At 34.8% G+C, this 20,827-nt stretch overlaps 1 protein-coding gene across 27 annotated transcripts in view; it reads left to right on the forward strand.

Annotated features, from left to right (window-relative positions):
* LOC120418991 (glucose transporter type 1) overlaps positions 1-20,827 on the forward strand; it is a 443,089-nt gene that overhangs the window by 262,555 nt on the left and 159,707 nt on the right. For all 27 annotated transcript variants that reach the window (XM_039581540.2, XM_039581537.2, XM_039581541.2 and 24 more), the window contains one exon: positions 6,121-6,443. Coding sequence is in view for 1 of the 27 variants with exons in the window: in XM_039581563.2 (XP_039437497.1) it covers positions 6,414-6,443 (30 nt within the window). In the remaining 26 variants the exon portion in view is untranslated. The remainder of the gene's footprint in view (positions 1-6,120; positions 6,444-20,827) is intronic.

A 20,827-nucleotide genomic window follows, 5' to 3' on the forward strand; every position in this document is an offset into this window, starting at 1 on the left:
AAAAAAAATATGTGAATTTACTCGACACGGAAAAAATGAATTATATGTAAACTCAGTTGATGTAAGCTTGAGATTCGACGTAAACGGTGGAATCATACGTTAAATCATGTTTTTACTAAATTTTCATCAAATTGCATTTAAATTTAAATATTTAATGACGTGCAAAAGTGTTACATCATAAATGATGTAACATTGGGAAATATTTTTTTGTGTGTAACAAAAAGCACATGCTGATGAATTTTTGATGTTCACTTTATATGTTTCAGAGATACTGAAATCAGGTGTACACGTACAACGGGTGCCACGATATCTCAACACTTCTTTGATCAAATCGGGTCAACATTTTCGTTAAATCGGTCCCGTGTGCAAGACGAATGTTGCTTTCCAAATAGTTTATTTTAGAAAAAGGTTCACATAAAAAATTGATTGTTTTTGATTTGTGTACAGTCGACTCTCTGGTTGTCAATATCCAAGGGACCGTCGAGGAAGAGAATCATCAGTTTACAGAACGATGCAAAATGAAGACTCGATTGAAAATATGTTTTTCTTGGTACCCAGCTATGGGAGAGAATCATGGCAACGTCCAGCAAACAAAAACAAACTAATGTCAAACACCCTTCAAAGCTTCGTTTCGCAAAGAAAAATGTCTATGCAAGCCATGAGATAGTGACAGTATTGACAACCGGAAGAGATTTTTAAAGCAAACGGAATCCAAGGGACCGTCGAGGAAGAGATCCTTCAAGCAAGAGAAAATATCGAGGAATAAAGCCAATCGAAGTATGCAGTTTGAAGGGACTGAAGAATTCATCGATAGATGGAGCAATATTGATATCGAGAAGATCGACAGCCAGAGAGTCGACTGTATTTGCAAAATAACAAATTTTCTAAATCGGGCTTCGTCATGGACACGAAAAATGTCTTCTATCCAATTTTCAGCCAATTTGATCCATTTTATCTCGAGCTATCGTGGCACCGGAAAATCAACTCGGTGTTTCAAGAATAACGCTCAGAAAGTTTTACAGTTCGCTTTTGCTCATGGCTAAATTTCAAGCTTGAATCCTCTGTTACTCACTTTAATCATGAAACTTTCAGGAGTGATTGGAAATATTTTTTTAGATGATTTAATAAATTTTCTGTAATACGAAATTTTGGATTTTCTACATGTATGTAAATTTAAGTTGAAAATTACTGATGGCTTCACGTTAAAATACTTCAATCTTTAACTAAAGTTTTTTTTTCGATTTCGTTCAAATTATTCATAGAAATATGCAAATTTACTAATTTTTTGTAGTAAGAATTACAATCTTTTTTGACATCTTTTTGGTTGTTAGCAAAAAAAACTAATAAAAATGAATTTCCCATTTCTAGCTATCAATTTCAACTATCAGTATCAATTTGAAATTTCAAAACTAAATTATCACAAAGTTCTTTATAAACGCTTTATAATTACAGTTATGCTGCTACCGAAAATTTGCAAAATATCAATGAATTTATGAGATTTTTTCCCTAAAGTTTTAATTTTTTTCCGTTCTCTGGTCGTTAAATTCAATTTATGCATTTTTGATCAAAATACAAAAATAATCGTTGCACTATGTATTTTTTGCAATTCCACTGTGAAACTGTCAAATTTTCCTGTCCTTCTGGAGAAACGAAACGGCCTACTTTTCCCTATCAAAAATAACAGTTCTACTTTTCAGCACTGAAATAGGTGCTGAAAAGTTGAACTTTTCAACACTATTATCTAATAGTAACATTTTTCAATATATTTTTGTTTTGAACGATGAATTTACTAAACACATGAATGTTTGACATAAAATTCCATTTAAGAAGCGTTTTTCGGAATTGCAAAAAATGTTGTAAGCTACTCGTTGCAAAACTTGATTTTTTCAGCACTCGTCGTTTTATCCAACTCAATCCTCGTTGGATAAATGTACAGCTCGAGCGGATTTGTTTTCTTTTTGCAACTTGTTGCATATACTACTGTTAAATAGTTTACAATCAATTGTAATCAATGTAACATTTTCAGCAGTAATTATCATTTTGTTTGCCCCCTGAATTTTTCGGGGAATTTATGAAAGGGGGAAGGCGTAAAACGAAATTTGCATTGGCCTAATCAATTGTTCATTTTCGTCCTGACATGATTCAAAATTTGATTAGTTTACTCAAATTTTAGCCTTGACGTTGAATGCCTTCATTACCTTTTTAATACAGGTCAAACTCGATTATCCGAAGGCCTTGGAAAAAATTTACAAAAAAAATACTTCGGATAATCGAATCACGTTTTTTTCCTTTATTTTTATTGATGAGCTTAAAGCAGGGGAGCAATTCTCTACGAAATCGGTATTTTTTCTTCAATTTTTTTTTTATTTTTTTATCCGGCTGAATCTTTTTTGGTACTTTCGGTTTGCCCGAGGGTTTGCCCAAAGAAGCCATTTTGCATCATTAATTTGTCCATATAATTTTCCATACAAATTTGGCAGCTGTCCATACAAAAATGATGTATGAAAATTCAAAAATCTGTATCTTTTGAAGGAATTTTTTGATCGATTTGGTGTCTTCGGCAAAGTTTTAGCTATGGATAAAGATTACACTGGAAAAAAATGATACACGGTAAAAAATTTTTGGTCATTTTTTATTTAACTTTTTGCACTTAAACTTGATTTGCAAAAAAAAACACTATTTTTAATATTTTTTTTTTATTTTTTTTATATGTTTTAGAGGACATCATCTGCCAACTTTTCAGAAATTTCCAGGTTGTGCAAAAAATCTTTAACCGAGTTATGAATTTGTGAATCATATTTTTACATTGTAAATCGAACCATTAGTTGCTGAGATATCGACGTTAGAAAATGCTGAGTTGTTTAGGTGAGACTTGGAAAACATCAATTTTCATGTTTTTAAACCTTTGCATGGCAATATTTCAGTAACTAAGAGTCGTATCAACATAGTTCAAAAAAAAATTCTGAAAAGTTGGCATTTAATGTCCTCTAAAACATATCAAAAAAAAAAAAAAAAAATTAAAAAATAGTTTTTTTTTGCAAATCAGGTTTTAGTAACAAAAAGTTAAATAAAAAATCACCAAAAATTTTTTTACCGTGTATCATTTTCTAGTGTTGTTCGTATCCATACCTACAACTTTGCCGAAGGCACCAAATCGTTCAAAAAATTCCTTCAAAAGATACAGATTTTTGAATTTTCATACATCATTTTTGTATGGACAGCTGCCAAATTTGTATGGAAAATTATATGGACAAAATAATGATGCAAAATGGCTTCTTTGGGCATACCGAAGGCACCAAAAAAGTTTCAGTCGGTTTAAAAAATAAAAAAAAATCGAATGACCGAAAGCTGAGAGAACTGCTCAGGGGTGACCAAAGTATGGCCCTCGAGGTGATTTTTGTGGCCCGCGGACCCATTTTGAATAATCATCTAAAATGGAACTTTTAACTTAAATTTTTCTTTTTTGTTAATCTTTTTGTTTTGTTAACATAAAATTAATGATTTATAAATATTTAGATCACTATAATACGATACAAATGTTTTGTCCAACAATTTATAAATTTAACAATCTTACACTTTTAGTGAAAATAGTTGATTTCGTCAAAACAATCATTAAACATTTTTGGAAATGTGTTATAAAATTTGATTTATGTTGAAAATTTTAATATTAGTTAAAATTTAATAAATCCATGTTAATTTACAAGTTAACGCACCAGTTTTTGTGGACTGAGCTTATTTTGCACTGAGAAACCTTCCAATTCGGGATTCGAGCTTTTGACATTTGGATAACGAATCTGAGTGACTGACCAAAATGTTTGGACATTTTATTGGAGGAATAATTGTTTGAACATACTTTCACAACTAGAAGGTGACGATTCTCGAGATTTTCAATTTCCCGGGAATCGAGAGTTGAATTTGATAATTTCCCGGGAATTCCCGGGACCGGGAGTTTTCTTACTATGCCAATAGTGGCAATAATTTAAAAGGAAAAGCAATAAATTTGTTTTTTTTTTTAATGAAATTACTTCCAATGTTTTCATACTTATTCTATGAAACGTTATTTTAAGTATCCTTATTATTTAGAGGAACTGTATGAACCTTTTGATTTTTTTTCTGAATCTGCAAATACAAGATCGTTTCTTGAGCTTTTTGGGACTCAAAATTTTAGTTTAACATGTTTACAAATAATATAAAAAACTTTTTTTTCCTTTTTAATTTCAATTATAAATATTCATTGAAGAAAAATTTACAGTTATCCGGAAAACCCGAATGTTCACAATTAGCGGACATTTACTTTACAAAGATCGCCAGAGTTTTTTCCCCGAAAATATAATCCAAGAGTTTTTTTTTGAAAAGGTCCTATAAAAGACAGCTTATAGGACACTTTCAAAAAATCTCTAGAATTTAATATTGTGGTTGACGTGAAACACAAAATGACTTATTAACACCAAAAATGGAAATTACCTTGATACAGCCAAATTAACTTAGGGACTAAAAAACAGACTATGAGGATTACTGTGCTCGAGAAAAAGCTTTCCCCTTTTAGAAATAATAAAATAAAAAAAAATATTTCAAAGAAATTAGATTTTATATCTGGGATGTAACTGCTTTGTATACTTTAAGGTAAATTTGTGGACCACATTTTTTGGCTTCTTTCAGTTATAATTATTGGAATTTAAAATTTACACTTTCTGAATAAGAAGATTAGAGAAGTACTTGAACATCGAACATTTCACATACAATGTTCGAAACAATTTAGAATTCTCCAAATAATTTTCTGATTAGTTTATATAATTTTGCTTTGATATTTATATGTTTAAAATTTCCCGGGAGTCTCGACCGAATTTCCCGGGAATCGAGAGGTCCAAAATTGGTCGATTTCCCGGGAATTCCCGCTCGTCACCCTCTAATCACAACGATTTTTCATCAGTTGCACTTGACTTAAATATTAATTATGGCGCAATAGGCCTTTTTCAAAGTTTATGTCACCCTTTTTTTTTTTAAACTTCATCATCCCGGTACGAGAATCGAACTCACGACCTCTGGATTGGAAACCCAGCACGCCGCTAGTCGAAACCGATCCCCTACCGGTCAGTATTCCCAGTGAGCATATTTACTCTTTTAAGGGATCTGACTTTGCCAAGCCAGACAGGAATCGAACCCATCACCTTCCGCTTACAAGGCGAAACCCATAACCTCACGGCCACGGAAGCTCGGCAACCCTTTACAAATTATATTTGAAAAACTTTTTGCAGCGGCCTAAAATTTGTCAATGTTTGATGTTGTTTAAGAAATGCAATGATTCTAATGGATATTTTATTGTTTTGATCATTTTTTGGTTTTATTGAATAAAATTGTTTAAAAAAATTGATTTTCTGTTTTCTAATATTGAAATGACGAAAATGTCCAAAAAATACTTTAATTTTCAAAAAAGTTTTACTGGTAGTAGTTTTTTTTTGGGTCTTATAGATTGAAATAATGTGATTTAATTTTTTAAAGGAACATTTTTTGACGTTTAGCACGCAAGCTTATGTGAGCTTGAAATTAGAAACTTTAGTAATTTTATAAGCAATCAACTGTTCAAATTTGTTAAAAGTAAGACAATAAAAAATACGATTTTTTTGTATACTCAAGTCCCATACGGAATTTTACAGAGAATCCTTCGAAAGAAAAAAGGATCAAACAGTGGAACGTAAACAACCCCGCAGTGACAGTGACAAACCAGAAAAATCTAGTGAAAAACGAGAAAAATGCCTCCCCTCTAGTTGTTTGCCAGCCCAGCAGTGGGTGGGCTCGGAGGATGAAAAGTAAGAATTTCATAAAGATACCACCCCCAACTGGGGCCGGGTCTGGTGATAAATAGTTTCCTCGCAAATGGCGGGAATTTTCCTTCGGCATTTTTTCCCAACCAACTCTGTGTGCGATCTGGGAAGGATTTCCTTTGTTGATTCGTGGCACTATTTGTCGTTTTTGGCCACCGGGCTGACACCCTGTTGTTGGGTGCCTTTTGTTTTTAAATAGTTGGAAAATTCATTTGTTTTTCCGGCTTTCTTTTTGCAGCCAATTGTTGTACATGAAAGTGACAAGCCAATTTATTTTCTTTTCTTCTTTTTCTTTCAGAATCAAACAACAGAACACTGACGTGTGGTGCTAGTGAAAGTGTCGCGTAGAATTTTTCCCCGGAAAAGTAGTGGAATTGAAAGTGACTCAATGAGCACCGTTTTGTGAGGGAGGATATTCGAAGTTAAACAGTGGAAGAAAAACACAAAGTTTGGAATGGTGCGGTAGCCCGATAAAGTGTCGATAAATCGTTCAGAGGGTTGTGTAGCATCTTCGTTCGTTGCCAAGACGATCAAACGAACGAGACGTCCACCATCAGCAGGAGCAGCGGAGTACTTTCATCCTTCCAGTGCATGCTCGAAATGGCTGGTCTGCCAATTAAGGTGAGTTTGTTTTTAAAGAAATTACAAAAAAAATTTGGCTTGAATTTTTGTGCAGTTCCATTAAGGTGTAATACACAAGTCCAAAGAATGCAAGTTATTTTTCAGGGATCTGTCAAAATCAAACAAGTACAGGTAATCGATTTGATATGTCATGTTGATGTTGATATGGTTATACTCTTGAGTAGTTTTAAAGTTTATTAATATGATACAGTCATACCAAAGCCCAGTCTACTTATTTCTACTTTATTAAAGGTCAACGTTAGTTCAGAAATTGTAGACAAGGTCTACTTAAATTCAAAATGATAAGCTTGCATATCATTGTGCTGCTTTTCCTGTATCAGCATCGCCATATTTTGAACAGTTTGCTCCACGCTCAATCTGTTAAGTTCTCGATAGCTGTAAATATCGCTCCAGTTCACCGTCAGCTTCATATCCGTCAAACGATCAAAAACCATCTTCATCATCTGGCACTCGGCCTTGGCCAGGATGGCATCCCTCGCGACATCCCGTATACGATGCGGAAAGATCAGCCCATCGAGCACCATCTTCGTCTGATCCGGTAGCATTCTGTAACCCATTGCCTCGAACATTGCCTCTGCGCCCGCCAAATTTGCAACAATCTGGTGCTGGTAGAATCCGGAGTGCGTCTTGAGTAGTTTGTACTCCCGCGGACATGGCTGTCTCAATAAATTGTTCGCGTACCGGTTGATGGCTTCAAATCCAGTTGATGCCTTGTCTGCGGAAAATTTGTCCATTTTTGCAATGGAACTTTGCAAAACTTGCTCCGTTGCAAAGAGCAAAAACTTTTGGTAGGGCCTCCTCGGGTGCATCTGATCCATTGATTCTTTCTCGGCCAGGAAGTTTATGAGGACGTCCAGAGGTTCGGTGATGTACATATTACCGATGTCCTTATCGCTACCAACACCGTCCTGCTGATAATGATGAACGTATTCCATTCCCGAGCAGGGGTAAATAACACGGGAATACCAAATTTTGGTATTACTTGAGCAAATAACAGCGACCAAAATGTGCCCTTGGTTGCCCAGTAATAGATGGTAAAATACCATGAAATCATACCAAAGTCTTGTATGTGGAAGGGCACAACAATACCAAACCATGTTATTCGAAGGGTAAAATAATACCTCAAAATAGAACCATTTCAATACCAAGTTTAGGTCTTCTGGATTTTTGAACATTGCTTGAATACCAAAACTTGGTATTGCCATGGTTTTAATTTTAGGTATTCCCGCGCCCTTGGAAAATCATATTTTGGTATTCCTGTGGTCTTCCACATACATGATTTTGGTATGATTTGATGGTATTTTACCATCTATTACTGGGCAACCAAGATCACATTTTGGTCGCTGATATTTGCACAAGTAATACCAAAATTTGGTATTTTCATACCAATTTTAGTGCAGCAGTTGCAGTTAGTGAAAAAACGGAAATGATCCATATGCAACAGCCAAATCTACTCACCTGATGATTCCATGTTGTTCTTAGTGATATTCTTCACCACACCGAATGCATTTGTCATTGATGAACGGCCTGTGCATGAAGTTCTTGAAGATTCTGAAAAATAACAAGATTGAAAAATAAGTGTTATTAAAATAAAACTGGATTGAAATTCACCAAAATTCAATAATCTTTCGATTGACTCGTTTTTCAAAGTATTTGGTTTTTTTTTAAGTCATTTTAGCGCAAAATTTATTATCTTGTCCAAATTGGTAAAAAAAAATCCCATAGTTTCAGAGAAAACTGATGAAACCTTTCAATACCAAAATAATACCAAAATGTGCCATCATGACTTAGAAAATTTTCCACAATTTCAAGTCATTTCTGTAGGGGGTATGTCAAAAATGTTTAAAATCAAGTTTGAAATTTCCGGTTGTTAATGAAAGCATTCGCTTTGAGACATCATTTTAGTGCAAAATTAATTATTTTGTCAAAATTGGTCAAAATTTTCCCATAGTTTCAGAGGAATTTGATAAAACACATTAATACCAAAATAATACCAAAATGTGCCATCCTGACTTAGAAAATTTTCCACAATTTCAAGTCATTTCTGTAGGGGGTATATCAAAAATGTTTAAAATCAAGTTTGAAATTTCCGGTTTTCAATGAAAGCATTCGCTTTGAGACATCATTTTAGCGCAAAATTAATTATTTTGTCAAAATTGGTCAAAATTTTCTCATAGTTTCAGAGGAATTTGATAAAACACATTAATACCAAAATAATACCAAAATGTGCCATCCTGACTTAGAAAATTATCCACAATTTCAAGTCATTTCTTTAGGGGGTATATCAAAAATGTTTAAAATCAAGTTTGAAATTTCCGGTTTTCAATTAAAGCGTTCGCTTTGAGACATAATTTTAAGCGCAAAATTAATTATTTTGTCAAAATTGGTCAAAATTTTCCCATAGTTTCAGAGGAATTTGATAAAACACTGTAATACCAAAAGAATACCAATATGTGGTGTTCGACCATTGACAAATTCTGCAATTTTGCAATATCAAAACAATACCTTAAATTGGTATGATACCACATTTTGCTCTTGCATAATCCTCAAGACAAATTTTAAAGGGTCCAGGAATACCAAAATTTGGTATTGATACCAGAGAAAGGTATTATTACGCATTTTCCTTGTTATTTATCCATGCTCGGGTTGTTTTAGGGTGATGTAGAATTTTCTCTCGGATTCCATTGTTTTAGGGTGATGTAGAATTTTCTCTCGCACAACATCACGAAATATTAGTAAACGTCTCAACTCAACGGTGACACGAACTGAACTGAGATAGAGCTTTGTTCAGCTAATCTTTTTTATATAATTTTTGTTTTCTGCCTGGTGTTTTCAGCAAAATTTACTGGCACTTCAGATTAGCACTTAACTCAAGTTCTACGCACACTTCGCAGTGCTAGTGATATTTTTCAGCACTCCCTTATAGCACGCCCAGGATTTTTGTTGTTGTTGCCACTAGTCTTGGTGATTAATTTGGTACATTTCAATAAGCTGGGATACTCTTGCGTCCCCAAAGGCTACAAGCGTTGATCCATTCGCCCAAGTAGTTCGCGATAATCTAAAACGAAAAAAAAATGCGTCCATCCCATTTTATCGATCCTACATTGAGCAAAACAATCCCATCCCGATTATCCCTCCCACTGAATTTCCCTGCCTCAAGCAAATATTTCTAAACAAACCCAGTATTCCTCCCGACATCCTGCAAAATCCAACTACCGTTCGACTACATCAGTACTATGTTGAGCAGCAAACCGAACAGCCGAAGGTTCAGCAAGCTAACCCAGCGGTCAACTGGCGGAGAATTTGGAAAAACATCGCTTTGAGAGGGCTCACTTCTGCACAACAGAATCAACTGTACATGTTCGTGAACGAAAAAACTGAACATCGTAAGTTGTTTCACACGATACAGAGGGCGAACAGTGAGAGTTGCCTTCATTGTGGCGCTGCTGTGGAAACGCTGCAGCATAAATTCAGTGAATGTTCACGCGTGGCAGACGTGTGGCTGATGTTTCAAAACAAGGTCACTGTGATATTGCGAGGAAGGCGTTCTATCTCATTCGAGAACCTGCTGAGACCTGCCCTAGAGGAAGCCGGAAGAAGACAAAGACTTAAAATACTAAAACTTCTCTGCGAATACTTAGACTATTGTGATAGTTCTGACAATAGGTTAGAGGTGCAGGCATTAGAATTTCGCCTCTCGTGTGTACTGTAATGTTAAGGTTATTAGTACAAATAACAAATAAATAAACAAATTTTTACAAAAAAAAAAAAAAAAAATATCAAACCAAAACAAAAAATAAAAGTTTACCTTGCAAAGAATAGAACCATGAACCTTTCCCTCTCAAGCCTAGAACGCAAGCACTACACTTATCTTTCAGATAAAAATTGACGAAAATGATTTGCATGACTTTTTAGTGGTCGACGCCACTCAAATCCAGATAAACAAATGAAAAAAAGCGTCTAAATCACCTGTTTTTTTATAAAGCTATAGGTATAAGAATTCCAAATCAGGTTTAGTTACAGGTTAACGTTTGATTTTTTTTTTGAAATTGAAGTTAAATATGTCTTTATTGAATTTTCTTATAATAATTACATTTATTTTACATGCTAAGTGGTATGGGTCGTCGTCGTCGCTTGCTGGCGATTTTTTTACAAACTCAGCTCGTTTTGGGCAGCTCCGATTCTTGGTCGAATGGTCGCCACCGCAATTGAAGCATTTGGTTTCGATGTTCTCGTTGATTGTGTTGCAAGCTTGAGTTTTGTGCTCACCTCCGCAGGTTGCACAACGACTCTTGATGAAACAGTTCCTTCCACCATGGTCAAACTGCAAGCAATTCGAACATTGCGTCATGTCACTGTGCACTGGACGATAACGTTCCCAAGTCACGATGATGTTGAAAATTGCCCGAACTGCTTTCAGCTCAGACGGCGTTGTCGATCCTTTCTCGAGATGAACCAGGTACAGTTGATCACGATACTTGATGTCCTTGTTGTGTCTCGTCATCTTGAAGACTTCGATTACGTTTAACTTAAGAGTTTTGAGCTCTTCTTTCAGCACACTCACATCCATGTCGTACAGGCCACGGAGGACCTGTTTCATGGGCCGTTTACCTGGATCGTCATGGCTGTAGTATTCAATCTTGGTGTTGCTCAGGAAATCCCGAACGTAGTTGTAATCTTTTCTGGTAGGTAGCAAAATTTTGAGTCCATCAGCACGCAAGCGAATGGAAGCTCGTAAAGCACCAGATTTGATAAACCCGGTCAGCCACTTTCGCACCGAATCCGATGACGATGTTTTCAAAAAAATGGGTAGCAACTTTTCCCGTCGTTCAAATTCTTCCTTCTCGCTCACGTCCACAGGGAAGGTAGCGAACTGGTTTCCAGACGAATTTTGAGCGTCCTTGCTCAAACTGCCTGGCTTTGCAGGTAGCGCTTCGGCATTCTTTAGCTTCTTCAAATCTGCCGATCCTGCTGGTGAGGACCGCCTCTTTTTCTTGCCGTGAGGCATTTTTTGCACTTTTCAGGAGCACTTTCCAGGAGTACCTCACTGATCGGTGGTCCACAAAGGAATGAGGTTGATGTTTGAAATTTTGATTCGTGGGTACTTGTCGTTCGTTACAGCCAACGATGAATTTCGTTCTAAAAATCCTACCTCAAAATTTCCTACTTTTTTTTTATCGAGTTTGATCGGAGAATTTGTTTAAAACATATTATTTCTTAAACATCGTAAAATATTGTTTGTAGCTTTATTTTTATGTGGATCAAGTGGAATTTAACACCTAAACTCCCGAGCTCGAGAAAAAGAGGGAGTTTATATGGAAATTCCCCCTTTTTCTTGAGCTTGGGGTTTAGGTGTTAAGATCAATCACATTTCTTTATGTTACTTAAAAAGTATTTGGAAAAACTTTCCAATCATCCAAAATGTTTGATGATCTGGCATTTTGTTCATATTCTAAGTCCAATTTCTGCTACCAAATTCGGACTCCGATTCCGGCCTACCAATTCCAGCCGACTTCGACTCCAGCTGTTCACAAATTGTTGGCTCCGGCTCCGAATCCGACTCCGACTCCGACACCGTCAATCTCTATTAAAATTATCTAAAAAATGTATTTATCACATCACTAACATGTTCAGTTCAAACTTGCACATTGATAGGTTGAATTTTTGTTTTGCAAAATGAAGAATGCGAATTAAATACAAACAGAATGGTATGGAATCATACTAAGCTTGGTAGAGAAGTGTTTGGAGTATTTCAGGAAGTAGTTTTCACACATTTTGAAATGTTTTAAAAATTAATTAGGTATACCTAGAATTATGAATACATTGATAAAAAGGACTATTTGAATACTCTCAAAGGGTCATGTTTGTCTCAATTCAACTGAGTTCGGATTCTTTGAATAATTCCACACTAAGAACAGCCATAATAAGTTTCTATGTTACAAGTTTTAAGCGTTATTGAAACAAAAATCAAAAATATATTCAGTGTTAACGCAACAATTTTCCAAGTAAATTTGGATTTTGTTGTTTGAAAATTTGAATTTTTTATCTAACGTCTTCAAATTAATCATATTCTTTTAAAGTTAGTAGACTAGTCAAACACGTACACTTTGAATTTTTCAAAAATATTTAGACAGGGCCGAATGGTTTTTCTCCAAAGTTTGTATGGAGAATTAGGGCGGTCGTCGCTGTTGCATACAACCAACAAATTGTTTGCAATATGTCGGAGTTGCGTCTTTCAATTACGAAAATTTTGGTTCCCAAACATATAGGTTATCGCTAAAATTTTAAAGTTATCGCAGTTTTAGTGAAAAAAGTTGATTTTTTGGCGATTTTTAAATTTTTCCGTTTTTGCGCGCGGCGCGTCGAAAACCCCGGATTTTATTTTCAAAAAATCATATCTCGGAATATTGGAAACAAAACTTCACTATTTTTTATATGTTTTGTAAATTTTTCCGAATAATCTGATAAAAATATTTTCAGACATAGGCTCTTTGGTCCCGAAACCTTCAAAAGAGCATTTTAAGTTTTCATTCGACCTTTTCAAATGTTAGGCTAGATATTTGCAATTTCTAACTATTTTTCCTTAAAAGCATATCTAATACCCTTCCTTTAGTTTGAGCCCAAGACAGTTAACAACTAAAATCGGTTGAAATGGTACGGAGTTATGATTTTTTGAAAAATGTAGTTTTTGCAAAAATCGACGAAAATTGCAATATTTTGGACCACTTAAACACGACGTACGTCACCCTAACGGCGAAACAAAAAATACGGGACTAATTATTTCGGCCAAGGAACCCCCAGACAAATTTTTAGCCCGATCGGCGAACTTTTTCTTCGAATCATGCTGTTTTCGTGGGGGCTGCATATAAATCATAAGAAAATTCAAATCGAGTTAATTATATTTGAAATAGAAATTATGGTTCAACGATTTTTTTAAAAGAATCAACACTTTTAGAGTTTTGTAGAAAAATTGTAAACATTGAGGTATCTCGATCAATCGAATCGATATCTCTGATAAAATTAATGAATATTTTAAAAAATGTTTTGTTTGGCAGTTTAAAATGTTTTCAGCATGTCACTTGGTTTTTTTTTTCTTTTTCATACTAAATGAGAATGTTTCTTTAAAATAAACGGTGATTAATATTTTTTGTCATAGTTTTTTTATGTTTCCATAACTTTTTCCATCGAAAAAAAAATGATCTATCTAAAACCTCCAAAACATTCGCTATCGGATAATAAGATGACTGTGTGTGTATTTAAAAAAAAAATAGTTTGATTAAATTTGGTCAATTTTGAATCCATAAACCACGTGGACACTTTTTTAAGGAAATCTCAACCCTCCCCCCTCCATCGTGGACAATTTCCAAACCAATAAAATCATTTTGGTATGGAGCGTGGACAATCGCCGAATAAAATTTAACCGACTCCGACTCCAGCTATTCGAGTTTTGACGACTCCGATTCCGACTCCAGGTTTTTTCGTTTTATTTAGAATTACATTAAAAATATGAGTCGAAGGTAACTCTTCCGTTATTTTAGTGTTTCAACCGAGATATCAATATTTATTATTTATTAATAATTCAAATAATAATTTTGAAATATAAAATTGAATCAACTCTTAAAAGCTTCTCATTCACCGCAGTATCTCTTTTGTACTCGCCAAGTAGTTCCTTCAAGTGCCTAAATTACCACCCATTTCAAGCCTCTTTCCTGCAACAACGGCGGAACCTACCTCACTCCCAGTTTTCTTCCTTTCCCCCCCTTTCCGTAACGACCAGTCATTATCATTACTGTATCGCAACGCCACACCAACCGCAAGACCCATAGGCAGAGAGAACCACGTGACGTTGAGTGTCATTTTCAATTCCCATGAAATTGACGATCATAAAATGCAACGTGGCACACGAACCACGAGCCCATCAAAAAAATGAAAAAAGTGGTGGCACTTTAACTGAGGAGGACTTTTTTTCAATTTTTATAATTTTTATCATTTTCTTGTTTCATTCACATTTTTTCAGCGATCGGCACCATAACTCTTTATTCTTTCCATCGTTTACATCGAGTTGTTTGTAATTTCATCCAATTTGCCTCGGCAGATAATTAAAGGGAGGGGATTCAATTTTTAATAACAGCCTGCGGTTGAAATTTATTCGACAGATGAAAGAGTTTTTCGCGCGGCAAAAATGAACCTGACAGGTGGTGAATTGACATTAAATGAAATGTCACTTCCCGGAGAGTGAAACTTGCTGTCAGTTTGGTTTCGTTCGACTCGTCACTATCGCTGCACCAGGGGTGATTGGTCCCCGGAACTGTGGGTGACCCCGGAGCGAGTGGGTCGTTACAAATGGAGCTCATCAGTGCCAATTTCGCGAAACCACGACAATCGGGATGGCGAGGGGGTTGTCAATTTAACAATTCGATTAATATCGATTTGCGGGGTTCCACCTGATGACGCGGGTTTGCGGTCTGGGGTTTCAGGACATTCGAAATTAAGGAGTGAATTAATTATTTGTAATTAACGCCGAGGAGAAATGTCATGAATTATCAAGATTTTACCTGGTAATTAGCTGGAATAATTTTTCGAACACGTTTGAGTTATTCACGCAATTCCGTCTCACAAGCAAAAGGTTTATGGACCGAATCCCGGTCGTTAACCTTAAAATTTGGGCGTTGGAAGTTAGAAACACATTAAACTTTCCTATAATTTCTTGGAATTCTTCATCAAAGTTTTTTTTTCTCACATCAAAGGTAGAATTCTTCTCAAAAAGTTGCGTTCAGTTCAAACTCCGTTCTTCATAATCAAAAATGCCAGTCTCAACACTTGGAACGAACAGTCCATTCACAATGGTGCGTGCTTGGAATAAGACCGCGTGCTTTATTTTCCAAGAAGGTGCGATTGGAAGTTACCCTCATCACGCACAGTTTTCATGCGTTTTATTTGGAAAATTGATCACGCCATCGTTCTGCTATTAAGGTTGTTGGAGGTACAAAAAGATGGATTATTATTCCATAAACATTCAGTAACTAGATAATTCAGTTCTGGCGTTACAACAAATGTTGAACAATTAATGAAACAAACTACTAAATATTTAATTTCAATTGATTCAACCTAATTAAAACCCCATACAAAGGTTCAAGTGTGCGTATCAGTAGAAATGACCACCAATCCACTCCTCGTTATTGTTCCTACAAAGTAGCCACTGATGGACGCATGATTGTCTGGATGATCCAACACAAAGCGACACACACACCTCATTTGAGCGATTGTTTCCTCACTGAATGGGCTCGCCATGCCACATGGTACACACACCACATGCACATAAAACTATCAATCAAAACTTGTACTGGGTCGTGTTCCTTTTACACCCCTACTAGTTAGATTGGAAAGGCTAGTTAAGGGTGATAATGGTTGACTCTGCGTGGCAGCACCACCTATCTGAGGGTTTGTATCTTTTCGATGGCATTCACCTGTTAGGGGGGCTGGGCACTGTACAAAAAAATCAGAATAAAACCCGAAACGAAACGAAACTATTGGCACTACGCCCCCCGGGGCATGGCCTTCCTCTAACGTGGGATTTCTGCTCCAGCGCCTCTGACGAGACAGGAGAAACCGGGACCGACGTTTTACTTCACCATCCGATAGAAGCTCAGTGGATAAGGCGGGAATCGAACCCGCGTCTCATAGCATCAACACTCGTTGCAAAACTTGATTTTTTCAGCACTCGTCGTATTTATCCAACTCGGTGAACCTCGTTGGATAAATGTACGACTCGTGCTGAAAAAATCCTCTTTTTGCAACTTGTTGCATAAACTACTATTTCAGCATCCATTCAAGTATTGAAAAGTTCGAATTTTTAAAGTGTTGTATAGAGATAATGTATTGCCAAACATTTCAAAATGGCACATAACTTGTGTAAACAAGAGTGTTTCTCTTTTACTCAAATGATAGTTTACATAAGGTGTGAGATGGATACACTCTTGTTTACAAATGTTTTGAAACCATAATGTAATATTTTTGAAGTTTATGTTCCTCGGCTCCGACCAAAGTCGAGGGGGGGGGGGGGCAATGAAATAAATAAAAATATAAAAATTGAAATAACAAGCCTAAGTTTCAACATTTGTATGAAAAAAGTGTTTCAAAATGCATGTAACACGCATCCAGTTGCTTTCCAATCATTAGCTTAAAAAAAAAACGATGTATTGACGGAATTTTTTTTTCGAGAAAAAAAAAACTTTTCGTGGGAATCCCAGGATTTTATAAATTTTGTCCCGAGAATTCCTGAAATCGAAAAAAAAACAAATTTAGGTCTGGAAATTCCGATATTGTTGTGGAAATAGATGAACAGTTGAATACTTAGTAATTGATAAGAATTTTAAAGTATTCAAATTTGTATTCGGCATATAGAGCAATTCCAGCCCAAAACAGGATTTTTTTAAGGTACTTTTTTCTCGACCCTCTCCGATTTCAATGAAACTTTGTAGACATGTTATCCTAGGCATATATAAGCAATTTTTGTGTATATGGAGCCAGTTTCACTCGATAATGACATTTGAGAAGGGCGTAAGTAATTTAAATATTTTTGTATTTCGTAATTTAAATATTGCTGTATCTCGAAGCCGTTGCATCGTATCGAAAAGTGGTCAAAGACAAACTTGTAGGAAATTTGACGGGCTTTCCGAAAAAATGCACTGGAAGAAAAAACACTCCACTTTTATGTGATTTTTTGATTTTTAAGTTTAAAAGTCAAATTTGAAGGTGAGCCCACGATTTTTTTTCGTTCAAAATTTTTGTGAAAATAGCATAAGATGTTTCAAAAAGACTCACGAAAAATGCAGGATAGAGCAACTCACCTAAAAAAATACAAAAATCATTTACTGATACTGTTTTTTTTTTTCAAATGTTCTCTAAGCATCAGAATTTTCAAAAACCGAATACGAGAGTCGATTCTCCAGACAATTTAAATAAAAGTCTCCATATTGACCCTTGTCCTAAGTTCAGTCCTTGTAAATTTACAGCGGTTTTGAAAATAAAAATGTTGAAAAAATAGATTTTTTGATGGTTTTTTGGCAATTTCTATATGACAGACTTGATTTTTCAGTCTCGAAAATATTGTTACCGGAAAGCTCGTCCAATTTCCCATATGTTTGTGTTTCATTCTTTCAGTGTATTTTTTTCGGAAAGCCTGTCAAATTTCCTACAAGTTTGTCTTGGACCACTTTTTGATACGATGCAACGACTTCGAGATACAGCAATATTTAAATTACGAAATACAAAAATATCTAAAACACTTACGCCCTTCTCAAATGTCATTAGCGAGTGAAACTGGCTCCATATACACAAAAATGACCTATATAAGCAATAGGATAACATGTCTACAAAGTTTCATTGAAATCGGAGAGGGTCGGGTACAACCGATTTCCTATTTTACATGGAATTGCTCTATATCAGCATTAATTTGGCTTATTAGGGATAATTGTTCAAATTTTAGTTTTCATATCCGCAAAATGCCTTGTGCTTTAAATATTATCTAATACGTTTAATTTATTTAAAAAATGATTAAGCATTATATCTACGTACATTTTCGATTTTAAACTTGAAAAAATATCATATTTGATTATTTTTCTTCAAAAACTGGCATCTGGAGCAAATCTGGACAAAAGTAACGAATTAGGATAAATGTTTATGCTGAATTTGTTGTGTAATGTTCTTTTTATTTTTATTAATTTCGGTTAAGACAAGAAAAAAATAGTACACCAATTTTCAAATTAATTGCTTTAAAATCTACTGCTCTTATTCAGACTTTTTTCTCCAGTTAGCGGTAGTGACTTTTAGATAATTTGTAAAATATGTTTTGTATAAAAATGTTTCTAAGAGTCTTTCAAGAGTCTATCTTGTTTTAAATATTATTTTAAATCAAGAACACATTTTCCGCAGAATGTCAGGTATGAGCTCTTCTTCAAAGATGTTAAATAGACAATCTATTTTTCATTATCAAAAATGCTATAAACTAATTGCTAAGGATGGTATCCATCTGTCAATTAAACAAATGTTTATAAAAAAAAAAGTTTTTATATTTATAATTAAATTGTAAACCTCGTTGAATTTTACTTGAAGTTCATCAGAAAAATGTTTCTGCAAGTTTAAAATAAAAATTCAATTTTAATTGATTTGATTTTTTTTATTTTGAAGGGTTCCAAAAGAACATTTTTATTTTTTTCTTTATGTATATTTTCGAAAACCTCTGACTCAAGACTGTTTCTGAAAGACCTAACAAACACAAAAAAGTTCATTAGACCTTTTCAGTAAGAACTCTAGAAATACAAAAAAAACATGTTTACTAACAAAGTTGTTCTTTATAAATGAACAAAAATTAAAAAAAAATAAACCTTCAATTAGTTTGGAACTAACTTTATTATTCTTCTCTGTTTGTTTGTTCTAGAGCAATTTTCTTTAGCAACATTTTTGTTATTATATTTGAATAATTCCGGCGTTGCAAAGTCACGATTTTTCTTTACTTTTTTAGAAATGTGTCTCGTATGATATCAAAACCTGTCCCAAACTTAAATATTATTACAGATTCGGATTGGAAATTGAGTTTTCTACAAGTAGTGACTATGGAAATCTAATTTTAAGTCGAACTTTTCATTTGCCACATCGATCACTGATTAGAGCAATAAAACAACGAATAAATATTTTAAATGCCAAAACGTGTCGTATTTGTCGCTGGAGAATGTGTCAGTTAAATAACTTTTAATTAAAATTCAATGTCATATGTTTTTATTGGTTGGACATGTGCAAAACTGTGTGTACAACTATTTTAAAATTTAAAGTCAATAATGCCGTTGCAAATATTTTTCAAACTTTATGTTTCAAGTATACACAAATTAGGCATCATCTTAATTAATTTGTTATTTTTGGTCTTTCATAAATAACAAAAAAAAATCTAAGGTCAAAAAATTATCTATTTCATTCAGTAGCCTTTCTTAAAAATAGACTTTTTAAGATTTCCCGATTTTGGTAACATACCCTTTTAAAACTTCATAGAATTTAGAGTCTGGGAATCGTTTTTTTACATTTTGTGCGTAAATGTTTTCGTGCAATTTTTTTTATGAAAAATCTTAAAACCTTTTCAACAGTGCCTCCCCCGTGACCTGCATTAAAACAATAACCACCATTCAGCAAACGGTGGTGATTGACTTTTCGCCTCACTCTGACAGGACAAGACATGTTTGGAAACCCACACACTCGCGTGTGATGTCCTCGTCACTGAGAGTGGTGTGGCTGCCCCGAAAACCTTTTTCAAGAGTCCTTACATTGTTTGGCTGTTATTGTGTTGTGCCGTGTGTGTGTGTTTATCGGTCCAAGTAAAATTTATGAATCATTTATCACTTTATGAATCACACTTGACACTTTCGGGGTGCCCTCTCACGTCGATAACAAAACGAGCGAGTGTGTGTGTTTGTGTCAAAATGGTGAAAGAAGAACGTCAAGCGGATGTCAATCAAATGCTTATAAGCATTTAAAGGTCCTCACCAACAGAAAGGGGTTGATGGTCGGGGGAGGAAGAAAGGGTTGGGAATTTGGTGATCGGTTAATTTAGTCGGATGAAGGGACTTGAATTAAGATATTTCCGGTTGGACTGACTGATTGAATAACAATGATACTGGCTGGTCGAAAATTGAATTATCAGCTTCGAGCATTTCAGTTGAATGAATTGATAAGAGCATAATGGCACACGCGTATCACATGCAACATAAATGCTTTGTGATGTTCACTACTAAATTTCCCACTAGAAAGAATCATTAACCCTTAATGACCAATTGGCAGGAAAAACGACCCCCAAGGGATCGATGAATCTTTGAAAATGTTCGAGCTCATTATTGGGTGGGATGAGTGTTATCAAAAGTTTGCCCCTGTTTACTGATAAAGTTCGCTAATGTTATGGCAGATTGTTACTGTTGGAATTGCTAATTTTGAAAACTTTTAAATTACGTTGGTTATCGAAAAGTACCCCACAAATTAGTTTCAGATAATCTTCCTTTTACCCAAAAAAGGTCCTGCCTCAGCCAATGAATCTATCTCTTCAATACATTCAATTCAATACAAGATTTTTTTTCCATCCTCGATTTAGCAAAATATCCACGCTTCTGCTGATTTACGACGTGGCTACCAGTTTATGGCGATTTAACGACCTTAATGGCGCAGGGATACTTTGTACTTCCAATCAATCTCGAGCATTCCACATCTTTGGAGGATTGACGTGTAAACGGAAAAAAATGTCTAGAAAAATCTCTTGAGTGATTTATTATAGTAGATTTTTAAAGATTTTTTTCTAAATTTATTTTTTTTATAAAAATTTAAAC

This window comes from Culex pipiens, chromosome 3 (assembly GCF_016801865.2).
Source record: "Culex pipiens pallens isolate TS chromosome 3, TS_CPP_V2, whole genome shotgun sequence".
NCBI classification, from domain to species: domain Eukaryota; kingdom Metazoa; phylum Arthropoda; class Insecta; order Diptera; family Culicidae; genus Culex; species Culex pipiens.